General features: G+C 40.6%; 1 protein-coding gene across 2 annotated transcripts in view; it reads right to left on the minus strand.

The window, feature by feature from the left end:
* The window catches only part of IL7R (interleukin 7 receptor), a 30,866-nt gene extending 19,513 nt beyond the window's left edge, over positions 1-11,353 (minus strand). For both annotated transcript variants that reach the window (XM_068990780.1, XM_068990781.1), the window contains exons 1-2: positions 11,272-11,353; positions 6,346-6,484 (exon numbers count right to left, since the gene is read on the minus strand). In XM_068990780.1, the coding sequence (XP_068846881.1) occupies positions 6,346-6,484; positions 11,272-11,353 (221 nt within the window). The remainder of the gene's footprint in view (positions 1-6,345; positions 6,485-11,271) is intronic.
* Between the last annotated feature and the right edge of the window lie 2,056 nt (positions 11,354-13,409).

A 13,409-nucleotide genomic window follows, 5' to 3' on the forward strand; every position in this document is an offset into this window, starting at 1 on the left:
TAGACGTGTGTGGAATGTTCAATTGCAGATCTGTAGCATGTAGGAATGTTCCAGTACTGTTGGACATTTGAGAAGAATCTAAAATGATATTCTCAATTCATTCTTGCTTTTCAAGAAATGTGAGTAATGAGCAACAACAATAAAGCATCACCATCTTGGTGTCTTACAAGGCTGCTGTTGCTGCTGCTGCTGCTGCTAAGTCTCTTCAGTCGTGTCCGACTCTGTGCGACCCCATAGACGGCAGCCCACCAGGCTCATCCCTGGGATTCTCCAGGCAAGAATACTGGAGTGGGTTGCCATTTCTTTCTCCAATGCATGAAAGTGAAAAGTGAAAGTGAAGTCGCTCAGTCGTGTCCGACTCTTAGCGACCCCTCAAGGATGGGCACCCTTTAAGGGCCCTGAGCGCTAGGACCTGCTCTTTGTGGAGGGGAAGCCATGATGGGACTAAGAGACAACTGTGGTCTAGAACAGACAGCCTCATTTCATGCCACTGACCCTGGCTTCAGGTGACCAAAGGAAACTCAGGGTCTCCCATGAGTGGCTCAAGTTGAGTCAATCCAATTCATTTCCATTCACTTTATTAAATTAAAACAACTTACTTGGTGCTAAGTGTGTATTGCTAGGATTAGGAATGTTCTAGGACTAAACAGAAGAACCGTACAAAAAAGATCTTCACAACCAAGATAATCACGATGGTGTGATCACTCACCTAGAGCCAGACATCCTGGAATGTGAAGTCAAGTGGGCCTTAGAAAGCATCACTATGAACAAAGCTAGTGGGGGTGATGGAATTCCAGTTGAGCTGTTTCAAATCCTGAAAGATGATGCTGTGAAAGTGCTGCACTTAATACACCAGCAAATTTGGAAAACTCAGCAGTGGCCACAGGACTGGAAAAGGTCAGTTTTCATTCCAATCCCAAAGAAAGGCAATGCCAAAGCCTGCTCAAACTACCGCACAATTGCACTCATCTCACACGCTAGTAAAGTAATGCTTAAAATTCTCTAAGCCAGACTTCAGCAATATGTGAACCGTGAACTTCCTGAAGTTCAAACTGGATTTAGGAAAGGCAGAGGAACCAGAGATCAAATTGCCAACATCTGATGGATCATCAAAAAAGCAAGAGAGTTCCAGAAAAACATCTATTTCTGCTTTATTGACTATGCCAAAGCCTTTGACTATGTGGATCACAATAAACTGTGGAAAATTCTGAAAGAGATGGGAATACCAGACCACCTGACCTGCCTCTTGAGAAACCTATATGCAGGTCAGGAAGCAAGAGGTAGAACTGGACATGAAACAACAGACTGGTTCCAAACAGGAAAAGGAGTACATCAGGCTGTATATTGTCACCCTGCTTATTTAACTTCTATGCAGAATGCATCATGAGAAACGCTGGACTGGAAGAAACACAAGCTGGAATCAAGATTGCCGGGAGAAATATCAATCACCTCAGATATGCAGATGACACCACTCTTATGGCAGAAAATGAAGAGGAACTAAAAAGCCTCTTGATGAAAGTGAAAGAGGAGAGTGAAAAAGTTGGCTTAAAGCTCAACATTCAGAAAACGAAGATCATGGCATCCGGTCCCATCACTTCATGGGAAATAGATGGGGAAACAGTAGAAACAGTGTCAGACTTTATTTTTTTGGTCTCTAAAATCACTGCAGATGGTGACTGCAGCCATGAAATTAAAAGTCGCTTACTCCTTGGAAGAAAAGTTATGACCAACCTAGGTAGCATATTGAAAAGCAGAGACATTACTTTGGCAACAAAGGTCTGTCTAGTCAAGGTTATGGTTTTTCCAGTGGTCATGTATGGATGTGAGAGTTGGACTGTGAAGAAAGCTGAGCGCTGAAGAATTGATGTTTTTGAACTGTGGTGTTGGAGAAGACTCTTGAGAGTCCCTTGGACTGCAAGGAGATCCAGCCAGTCCATTCTGCAGGAGATCAGCCCTGGGATATCTTTGGAGGGAATGATGCAAAAACTGAAACTCCAGTACTTTGGCTACCTCATGCGAAGAGTTGACTCACTGGAAAAGACTCTGATGCTGGGAGGGATTGGGGGGAGGAGGAGAAGGGGACGACAGAGGATGAGATGGCTGGATGGCATCACTGACTCGATGGACGTGAGTCTGAGAGAACTCCTGGAGTTGGTGATGGACAGAGAGACCTGGCGTGCTGTGATTCATGGGGTCACAGAGTCGGACACGACTGAGCGACTGAGATGAACTGAACTGAACTGAACTGAGGACTACACTCCCCAACACAATGGCCACAACCCCAAGTGTGGGTATTGAAACTTTGAAATATGGCTTGTCTAAATTGAGATGTGCTCCAAATATGAAATAACAGATTTTGAAGGTGTAGATATTCAAAATACCTCATGAATATTTGTATTCCTACTGTTCATATTTTTTGTTCATGTAGGTTGAAATGATAATATTTTGGCAAAATTACATTAAATAAGATGTTATTAAAATTAGTTTTCACCCACCCTACTCCAGTACTCTTTCCTGGAAAACCCCATGGATGGAGGAGCCTGGAAGGCCGCTGTCCCTGCGGTCATGAAGAGTCAGACACAACTTAGCGACTTCATTTTGACTTTTCACTTTCATGCATTAGAGAAGGAAATGGCAACCCACTCCAGTGTTCTTGCCTGGAGAATCCCAGGGATGGGGGAGCCTGGTGGGCTGCCATCTATGGGGCCCACAGAGTCAGACACGACTGAAGTGGCTTAGCAGCAGCAGTAGACAATTTAAATTACATATATCACTCCCACATTTGTGGGTCATATTATATTTCTGTTGGATAGTGTGGTTTTAGGGTATTTTGGTGGGGAGTAAAGATCACCACAGGTACCCAAGTAGACCCATAGGCTGGCAAAATTGGCCCCATGGAGGACATCAACCCTAAGCTACTTAGACAAATTCCTTTTTTTCTGAAAATAGAGACTGCTGGGGACCACAGGATTCTTCACCTTAATGACACTTTCTTCAATCTACAAATTTGTGTAGTTTAGTGTGATAAACATGTTTCTCTTGTTGCTGCAAACAGGAAATACTAAAAACAAACCACAGAGGTTATTCCTCATTTGATCCTAAAAGACAGAATCTTCTCAAAAGTTAGTATGGTTTAGAAAGGACTAGATTAACAGCACTTGACAGATATTGCTAGTTAAGTCAAGAACATGAGGTAGCCTGGGTTGGATGTAGCCTCTGATGTTGGAGGTAATTGATGAAATAAAAAAGAGATATTTGAAGTGGTATCTGTAGGTGGCACATGGGAGTGACTGTGGTGCCTCCACGAATGTGGAAATAAAGGAAATACAATTACCTTCTGAGAGCTGCCTGTGAAAATTATGCAAACAGCTAAAAAGCAGGGGCTCAAATTTACATGTCTATGGTGTCCACATGGGTAGTAAAAATGAGAACAGTGGGCTAACTTCAGGACTGAGATTTAATTCCCCATCTATAGAAGCCATCAGAATTCTGTTCAGTTAATTTTTTCTGTCTGGGACCAGTATTACCAGATCTGATTTTCAAAAAGAGATACCTAGATTTTAAGAGGCTAACAACTAAATTAAAAAAAGAAAATTAACCACTTTGAGATCTGAATCAAATAACTCTGGTTTTATCAATAAAATCAACAGACAGATTTCCTTTGTTTTGCTTCTATATTTACTGAACCTTTGGATCACATATTTAAATGAAAATCCCATGACACAAAATTAAATATCATTTACAGGCACCAACCATAAGCCAAACACTAATCCTCCTACCCCAGTGTGAGTGGTTGTTATGATCAGACTTTAAATGTGATTCTCGGGTCACAGAGCTAGTTATTGGGTTATTGGTTATATTGATTATTGGGATAACAACCTCCCTGCCTGTTTCTGGAGCTTCAGCTTTGTCACTGCCAGTACCTGGGAGCCGGTCAGGGTGCTGGTGAACAAAAAATTTCTAGATCCCCCAGTGAGAGTGCATTTATACTGATGTATGATCTACTGCCCTCTCTGCCACCTCCCCTCAAAGACTTGAGCATGGGATGAATATTTGGGTCACTATAAGAGTTGCATTTATCCATGTGAGGTTGTCACTTGGCATGCTGGTCATTTGCCTCTGTGATTTTGGCTAACCCAAGTCCATCCCCGAAAGATGGATCCACATATCGAACACTAAATTATTGATTTCTAAGTCTGGGAGTCTGGCGGCCAGATCAGGCAGGTGGTAAGTGCTTGTTGGAAAATAACCCTGGTGAGCCTTCTGGGAAACATCTGGTTTCCATCAAAAATCCCACCTGTGTAAAGACTTCAGCAGAACTCAGTTTTCAGTGATTTCCAGTTTCTTTCTTTATAAATTTATATTCACAGAAAAAAAGAGAAAAGCTCGCATAAAGCAATTTTGGGGGAAAGAAGTCCAAACTTTCAGCAAATTCAACACTATTTAAGGGGCTTTAACTTGAGCTACAGCCCTCCATGTGCCCCAGGTGGCCCTAAGTGGTAAAAACAAACCAAACCAAAACAAAAAACCCTGCCAATGCAGGGGACATAAGAGATGCAGATTCGATCCCTGCGTCAAGAAGATCCCCTGGAGGAGGGCATGGCAACCCACTCCAGTATTTTTGTCTGGAGAATCCCAGGAGGAGCCTGGTGGGCTATAGTCCATAGAATCACAAAGAGTCAGGAATGACTGAAATGACTTAACACACACTTAACTTGAGCTACATGGCTGCTCAGAATCCAGGAGCTGCATGAATCTTCCTCTCAAGGTGTGGCTAACTTTGCAAAAATGACTGCCTTCCAGAAGCATCTTAGCCTACTGAGGGCTTCATACGTACTTTTTAACATGGAAAACATGTCTTAAAACAATCCTTTTCCAATGGAAATATCTGAATCCAACCTAGCAACCCAAACGGAGGCTACAGACAGGTTAAAATATGACAGGAGAAATCAAAAGACTCATGAAAGGAAGTGAGGAAGTTTGTTCAAGTGACCAAGGAAGTGGTCAGATACTGTTATGAGTGAAAGTGGACAGAAGGTCAACCTCCACCTCCCCAAATAAAACCACTGCTGTTTACCACCCAGCTGACTGGGGAGGCAAAGCAGACCTCTGTGTCAGAGGGGTTTTGCCCACAAAAATGATGTGTATCTTTTGAATGAGTTGTTCAGCAGCTTTAGTGTAGTGTACTTGTTGCACAGACCCTGGACATTGTAGGTTCCTTTTCTCTAGATGTATGTTATTCCTGGAAAGCATGTGATAAAAGTGAACTGACAGAGGCAGACTGAGAACACACTATGGCATTCAAGTTCAAGGTCATATTTATCCAAAGACCTTAGCAGGAGATATTGCATGCACAGAGGCAGGGAATTAACATAAGACATGGGATCCAGGATTTGTCAAGACCATGTGTCATGGGAGATTGGCTGTCTATGGAATATAAGAAGCCCTCTTTTACTACTGGTAGATTTTGACTCATTTTCCTTACTATACAACTAACTAAAATTAGGTCATCTGATATGAATTTGGAAATAGCCACAAGTCAGAATTTCATGACAGAGTATTTTTTTCAAGTCATCAGAGATAGTAACTCTTGGCAACGAGAGATGTTTTGTGGAAGAGGGAGAAGATAAGTTCTCTGAGCTCTTTACTAAACTTTCAAACCCACTAAGAGACTTTCTCTTTCTTTTTACCTTTCTTAGTGGCTCCATGAAACCCAGAGTCAATTTCTTCCTGTGGATTTTTAGAAAACTGGTATCGGCAACTAGCTGGGTGGCAGTTGGGTCTAGTCTGTTTATCATTACTTATTACATACTGGATGTGTCATCTAATTAAATAATTGAAGTATTACATTATTTAACCATCACATCTCCCTATGAGGTGGTATTTAACAGGTGAAGAAACAAAGGAATAGATAAGTTACACAACTTACTCTAGGTTAAAAAGCTAGCTAAGTGCTTGTGTTAGGATCAGAAACTAGGCACCTGCCCAGGAGTATGGCTTGAAGACACTAGATTGTTCCATGTTGGGCAAAGAGCCTTTAGGGGAGGAATGAACCAGGACAATCAGAATTTAAATTCTGACTTGAAGTCAGGAGGGATGTGGGACCTCCCATATCCACACCATCATTTGGTTGTAGCAGCGAAGACCTGATAGATGAGCTCCTGAGTGTTTCTTTGCTTGAGTTTCTTGGTGAAAGACAAGGAGTTTGAGGAAATTTTTGGAATTTACTCAATTTTAATATTTGATAATTAGCCCCCATACTCTCCTTTGCAGCTGTTGCTGTGTGTAGTATACAAAAGAGAGACGGGGGATTTCTAAGCACCCTTTGAAGGCACCATTCCTCACCATATTTCAAGTTCCAGATTGGTGCTGTTGATGTCCGAGTCATCAAACGTGCAGGTCAGCAAGTGCTGGAGTCCATCCACTTCCAGCTGACTGTAGCATGAGAATGAGTAGTCATCCAGTTCTGTGTCATCAAAATCTCCTGGCAAGGAACAAACCTACAGATGTTAATGAAGCCAATAAGTGCCTCCTTGTGCAATCTGGACTGATGTTGCTGGAATGGTAGCCTTTCATGGCAGACATGAAGGAGTGTTGATTGTTTGTCTACAGAAGGAAAGCCCAAGGGCAAGACAAGAAATAGGACTTTGAAAAAAACAAAAATAAAAACAAACAAAATGACAAAACTCAGACAAAGCTTAATAAGCATAGATTTTTTTCTAATAGAAAAAAGTCATCACAATTAATAAATAGTCTCCAAAGGTTTATAAATATCTCGCTATTGGGCAAGAGCATTGGAGATCCAGAACGAGACACTAAATGAATCCTTTCTTTTACATAATGAGTATTTCTTTGTTAGTCCATACATTTAAATGAGATACTCTATTATTTATGTGCCACCTAATCTAACCTTGTACTTTATTACTAATTTTCCTTTATTGCCTCCCAAGAATATTTTTTGAATGAATGATAGAAGATGATAGCTATCTTGCAGTCAGAAGTTCACTTCTTAAAACAGGAGCTTTCCCTTACCTAAACAGATATCCCACCTAAAAACCCCATTGATTTTTCCCACTGTGTGAATATTTATTTAAGGCCGCTTGTCTTAAGCTACTAACTGAGGCAAACAGGATCAGAAAAAATTACATCACAAGACTCAGACCTGGTGGAGCTTCCCATAAATCTTAAAGATACTACTTCTGTGCCAGTATATCTTCCTTTTACAGATATTGTGTTTTATGAATGTGAGAAAAATTCTAGAAGCATGTGGGAAACCAGAATTTTTATGCCATTGCTTTTTGAAAGTACTGTCTTTTAGAGATAGTATTTGATTTCTTAAGATAGATTGAAGCCCGTAAGATTAAATATATATTTTGTGTGTATATTTAATAGTATTTAAAAAAGAAAAATATGTCATCAAAGATACTCCATCTGGGATCTGAGAAAATCCAGAGTAACCAAAGCCATTCTCAGAGAGATTGAGTGTGAGCTATGACTGCTTCAAGGTCCATTGATACTGAAATTACTTTGGCCACTGGTAGTAGAAAATTGAAGCTCTAGGGGTTGGGGAGATCCCCTGGAGAAGGGCATGGCAACCCACTCCAGTATTCTTGCCTGGAGAATCCCCATGGACAGAGGAGCCTGGCGGGCTACAGTCCATGGGGTCGCAAAAAGTCAGACACGACTGAGCGACTAAGCACAGCACAACACAGCACAGGTTTTAAATAGGAGAGAGAATATACTGAAAATTAAACCCCAACTGAGTATCCTGAAGGCCGCGGGATTACAGACAGAACCCTCTTTACTTCAACAACCCAGTATTTCTTTGGGAGAATTAGTAAAGCTGGTTGTGAGTGGACCAACCGGTTGAGAGAAAGTTCAGTTCAGTCAAAGCAACAAATCTTGAAGAGCCACACCTAGGTAAGAGCTGCAGGCACTGTTCCTTCTGACTACACCTAGAGTCCATCGAGCTCACAATTCTGCCACCAGCAGACTCCTGATGCTGGGAAAGATTGAAGGCAGGAGGAGCAGGGGACGACAGAGGATGAGATGGTTAGATGGTATCACCGACTTAAAGGACATGAGTTTGAGCAAGCTCTGGGAGTTGGTGATGGACAGGGGAGTCTGGTGTGCTGCACACCATGGGGTCGCAAAGAGTTGGACATGACTGAGTGACTGAACTGAACTGTATTTCAGCTGGATATGGCCCTCTTTTTAATGGCAGTTTTAAATAATGAGGGGCAGCCCACTATTTGGGGCTCCCGTGTCAAAATATTCACTCCTAATCTTACTGAGTGAGATCCAGTCCCCTAATTGCTGGCACCTTTCTTGATGGAATGGTTCTGGGTGGCTTTAGACTGCCCTTATATGACAGTACTCATGCACTCTAAATATTTTCTCTTCCTTAGAATGCCTACCAATCTGGTACAACAGAACCTACATTACTCTTTGGATTCAGACATTTGTGGGTCAACTTTGTCTCCAAAACACTTTAACATACAACCTAAGCCAGAGAGGGCAGACTTTAGTAGATTCTGGGTATCAACAGAACAAAGCACTCCTGCTATCCTTAGCCATCCAATCTGGTGAAGCAAATTTGCTGTGTATTCTCATACCTTCTATAAAGCAGTGACCACTTACAATAGCCAAGACATGGAAGCAACCTAAAGGTCCATTGACAGTTGAATTGATAAAGAACATGTAGTGTGTGTGTGTGTGTGTGTGTGTGTGTGTGTGTGTGTGTGTGTGTGTGTGTGTGTATGTAATGGAATATTACTCAGCCATGAAAAAGAATGAAATAATACCATTTGCAGCAACATGGATGGACGTAGAGACTATCATACTAAGATAAGTAAGTCGGAGAAAAATAAATATATGATATTTCTTATATGTAGAATCTAAAAAAAATGATACAAATGAAATTATTTACAAAATAAAAATAGATTCAGAGCCATAGAAAACAAACATCTAATTTACCAAAGGGAACAGTGGAAGGTGGCAGGGGGAGGCAGATAAATTAGGAGTTTGGGATTAACATATACATACTACTATACATAACATAGGTAAATAATAAAACCCTACTGTAAAGCACAGGGAACTATACTCAATATCTTGTAATAATCTATAATGGAAAAGAATCTGAAAAAGACATATACATATGTGTGTGTCTCTTTCTCTATATGTATAACTGAATCACTTTGCTATGTAATTGAAACTAACACAATGTTGTAAATTAATACTTCCATGAAAGAGAAAAAAGTAGTGGTCATACAGTTAAAATGGCTGTGTTTTGAGAAATAGCTTATTGGTTGTTTAGCAGGTTCTGAGCTCATTGATTCTGAGCCAAAGTTGCTTTGTAAACAAGAAAAGTCCCCTCAATAACCTGAAAAATTGCATGGCATTTTACAAAGAGAATGTCATATCTGCTCTCAGCTTAATTAAGAGTCACATACAGAGTGGTTAAGACCTCCAGCAACAGAGGTGGACAGGTGTGGATTATAAATCCTGGCTGTTCCACTGTATAGCTGTGATCCTTCATCAGGTCCTCTCTAAGCTTCAGGGTTGTGATATTTAAATTCGTGTTACTAAGAGGAATCACTGAGTACAAAGATCTTGCTTAGAACACAGAAGGCACTAAATAAGGGCTAGCTAAGACTATTATCACATTCTTTGAGAAATAGAGAAAAGATAAAAAAAAGGAATTCTAATTCGAAGAATATACATGAAGTCTTTGGGGGCTCCTTTGAAAAAGAGTGTTTTGTCAAAGGTATTATTATGACTACAGCTTTGAAATTACATAGAATTTATGAACAGTGACTTTTTAAAAAATGCTCACTATAAAAATTAGAATTTTTGAAATATGTATTATAGACAAGACAACGTGGTTTAGAAGTTTTCCTACTGGAAGGGCTTAGTTGATTAAAACTATAAATGATTTGGATTTTAAAAATGTATCTTCTTCTCTTGATAACGCTTATGCTTATCAGAGAACTAACATCTTTAACAAAGAGCAGTTGATTATTTTGAATTCCTGACACCTCAAACCGAGAAGTATTTTGAAGTAATCATGTGGATGGGTGGTTACAGATTTCTTAAAAAATACCCTGAAATTTAAAAAGTTGAAGTGAAAACTCAGCTTTCAATGAGAATCATTAATTTGTTTTTAAAATAAAGTGACCACTGTGGGGGTTGGGGGAGCAGAAGGGATATATTATATTCCAAAGGGTAAGATTTATGTGTTACCTGCCAAGCATCTATATGTACAGACACAAGAAAACATTTACCATGAAATAATTATCATCCCCCACAAAGTGATTCATTCACAGTCACACTATGAAAAATGTCAACCCTCTGACAATTCCATTAATGAAAATATGCTAGGGATTTCCTTCCTTAGTGATTACATGACTTAAGCTATCTAAGCTGAGTCATTAGGCTGATGTGCTTAATAGCTTCACTACGCAAATACTTTTAAAATCTTAAAATCTTGGTGGTCCAAGTTTCCAGGTGGCTCCTCTGGGCCACTTCATCTTTGCATAATTTCAGTTGTAATTACAATAGATTTACAAAGTAGACACCATCTGCCTCTAGGTACTAAGTATTTAAGGATTCTAAAGAGACTTATTACATGATGATAAATTCATTGACCTGGATACAGTTAAATATATTTCAAAAAGAACTCATTCAGATCTTACCCCTATTCAGTTATTCACCAAGAATATCACATGATCACACCAAAACTAAAGTATTTTGAAGAAATCTTCAAATATTTGTTAAATGTCTGCTATGTTCTAGACACTGGAATAGGTGCTGAGAAAATGCAAAGGTAAGTGCAGACAAAGTGGTTGTTTTCTAGCTATTATTTTATCTTGAAAGTGATATTTTTGGAGCCTCCTAAAAAGATAAAGCAAAACAAAATGAGCTTCTTCTCTTGGCAAGGTAAAGTTACCTTGAAGGTTCTCTAACAAGCATAACCATTGTGTCTCTATGGGTGTTCTTTTTGTAAGATCAGAGGCATCAACAAATATTTAAGATTCACACTGGAAGAGTCAAGTGCATCCCTTGACAATTCTAAGGCTTTACAGACCACTTGCAGTGTTGGCCCCAGGCCCCCTGTCCTGGTGGTTAGAACAGGCAAAATGGTGGTAAGCCCTCAAACTCCCTTAAATTTAACCCAGTGCCCCACTCCAGTCTATTAGGGATCTGAGCTAATAGATGAAATAGATGCTAGGAATCATCTGAAATCATGAAGAAAAATTAGAAATGACTCACCATTCTCTGCATAGCCACTTTCTCCAGAAACGGCTTGAAGTAAATAGAAAAGCATACCCAAAGCTCTACTTAGAAGTGTCATTCTGAGAGAGAAATAGAGGAGACAGCCAGCGCGTGAGCCTATGCGTAGGAATGAATGAGAGAGAGAGAGAGCGAGCAACTTAAATCTATAGCTTTAGGACTTTATACTTGTTTAACCACAGGGGGGAAGTAGGGGGGAAGTCTAAACAGAAGAAAAGAAGGCAAGTGCCAGAAACAGGAAGTGTGAGTAAAAGTATTGCTGTTGTAAGCAGAAGAAGAGGAAAGGAAGGGATGGAGCCTTTCAGAGGCTGGTACCTCTTCGGCATCCCTGGCTGCCCCCAAATGTACTGGCCTTATTTCAGATGGAGGTGGTGGATTCAAATCTAGGCTTGAACTATCTTAGATCCACTTTAAAAGATTCATGAGACAAAAATCTAAACAGACAAAGTTTATCAATTGCTTTTCTGAGTGAGTGTTGCTGTAAAGGAAGATTGTGTACTTAATGAAGTCATTTACTGCAGGTATATTTCAAATTGTCCTGCCTCCCATCTCTGAACATACATGATAGAGTTCCACAAGCTTTTCTGTTGTGTTTTTTTGTGTGTATCCCTGGTGGTTACTTATGCCTCATCCATCATAGTAGCCACCTGAGAATTATTTGTTTAATGGAGAAGTTGGCAAGCTATGGCCCAGGAGCCAAATTTGGCCCACTACTTGTTCTTGTAATGGGCTTCCCTGGTGGCTCAGACGGTACAGAATCAGCCTGCTATGCAAGAGACCTGGGTCCGATCCCCGAGTTGGAAAGATCCCCTGGAGAAGGGAATGGCAAGCCACTCCAGTAATTTTGCCTGAAGAATTCCATGGACAGAGGAGCCTGGTGGGCTATGGTCCGTGGGATCACAAAGAGTTGGATACGACTGAGCGACTAACACATACACTTGGTCTTGTAAGTAAAGTTGTGTTGATACATGGTTGCTTTGTGATTCTATCACCAACTGTACATCACACAAAGTGTAAAATCTTCACTATCTGGCTCTTTACAGAAAAAATCTGCCGACCCTTTGTTTAATGGATTAAACAGTTTTCTCTGTGTATTTAAAATAGGATTCTAGTTGTGAAAATCTGATTCCCACACAGCTTTTAAAGAATATAAGATACATGTGTGCCACACTGGTACCGACGTATATAGGACAGAATTCTGAGACAATGATAGAGGTCATTTAGACTTTCCTTAAACTAGTTTGTCCATAAAAATTGTCCTCAAAACAGCCTCATGGTTAAAACCATGATATTTGTCAAGCCTGGCTGCGTGCATGCTAAGTCGCTTCAGTATCCAACTCTAGCCTGCCAGGCCCCTCTGTCCGTGGACTTCTTCAGGCAAGAATACTGGAGAGGGTTACCATGCTCTGCTCCAGGGGACCTTCCTGACCCAGGGATCAAACCCACAACTTCTGTGTTGCAGGAAGATTCTTTACCACTGAGTCACCAGGGAAGCCCAAGCCTGGATGACTTCTTAGTAATTGTTGGATGCTCTTCCACATCATTTATGTTCAAAGTCATAAGTAGATAACAGTTCTGTCATCAACACACTTTTGCTCACGTCTGACTTGTCGTGGATAATCTAACCTGGATTCTGGTCATGGAACACCACTGTCTTGATTCACCTTTTTTTTTTTTTAAGAAAAATCCACAAGACTGTGAATATACGGTGACAATTCCAGAGATGCTGAATGGACAGTGACTTATAAACTTCTGTTCAATTCACTGTTATTGAGTAGCTTTGGTCCTATGACCGGTAAGAATGCTATGGGAAAGTGGGAAAGTGTACTCAGTCGTAGCGGAATCTTTGAGACACCATGGACTGTAACCCGCCAGGCTCCTCTGTCAATGGGACTTTCTAGGCAAGAATACTGGAGTGGCCATTTCCTCCCCCAGGGACTCTTCTCAACCCAGAAATTGAACCCAGGCCTCCTACATTGCAGGCAGATTCTTTACTTTCTGAGCCACCTGGGAAGCCCCAAGAATGGCTATAGTAACCAAGATGAATAACATCCTTTGCCCCAGTGTAAAGCAGTCTTAGAAAGTCACATGAGTTAGCTTGTCTTATTGTTACATGG

This window comes from Capricornis sumatraensis, chromosome 18, assembly GCF_032405125.1.
Source record: "Capricornis sumatraensis isolate serow.1 chromosome 18, serow.2, whole genome shotgun sequence".
Taxonomy (NCBI): Eukaryota; Metazoa; Chordata; class Mammalia; order Artiodactyla; family Bovidae; genus Capricornis; species Capricornis sumatraensis.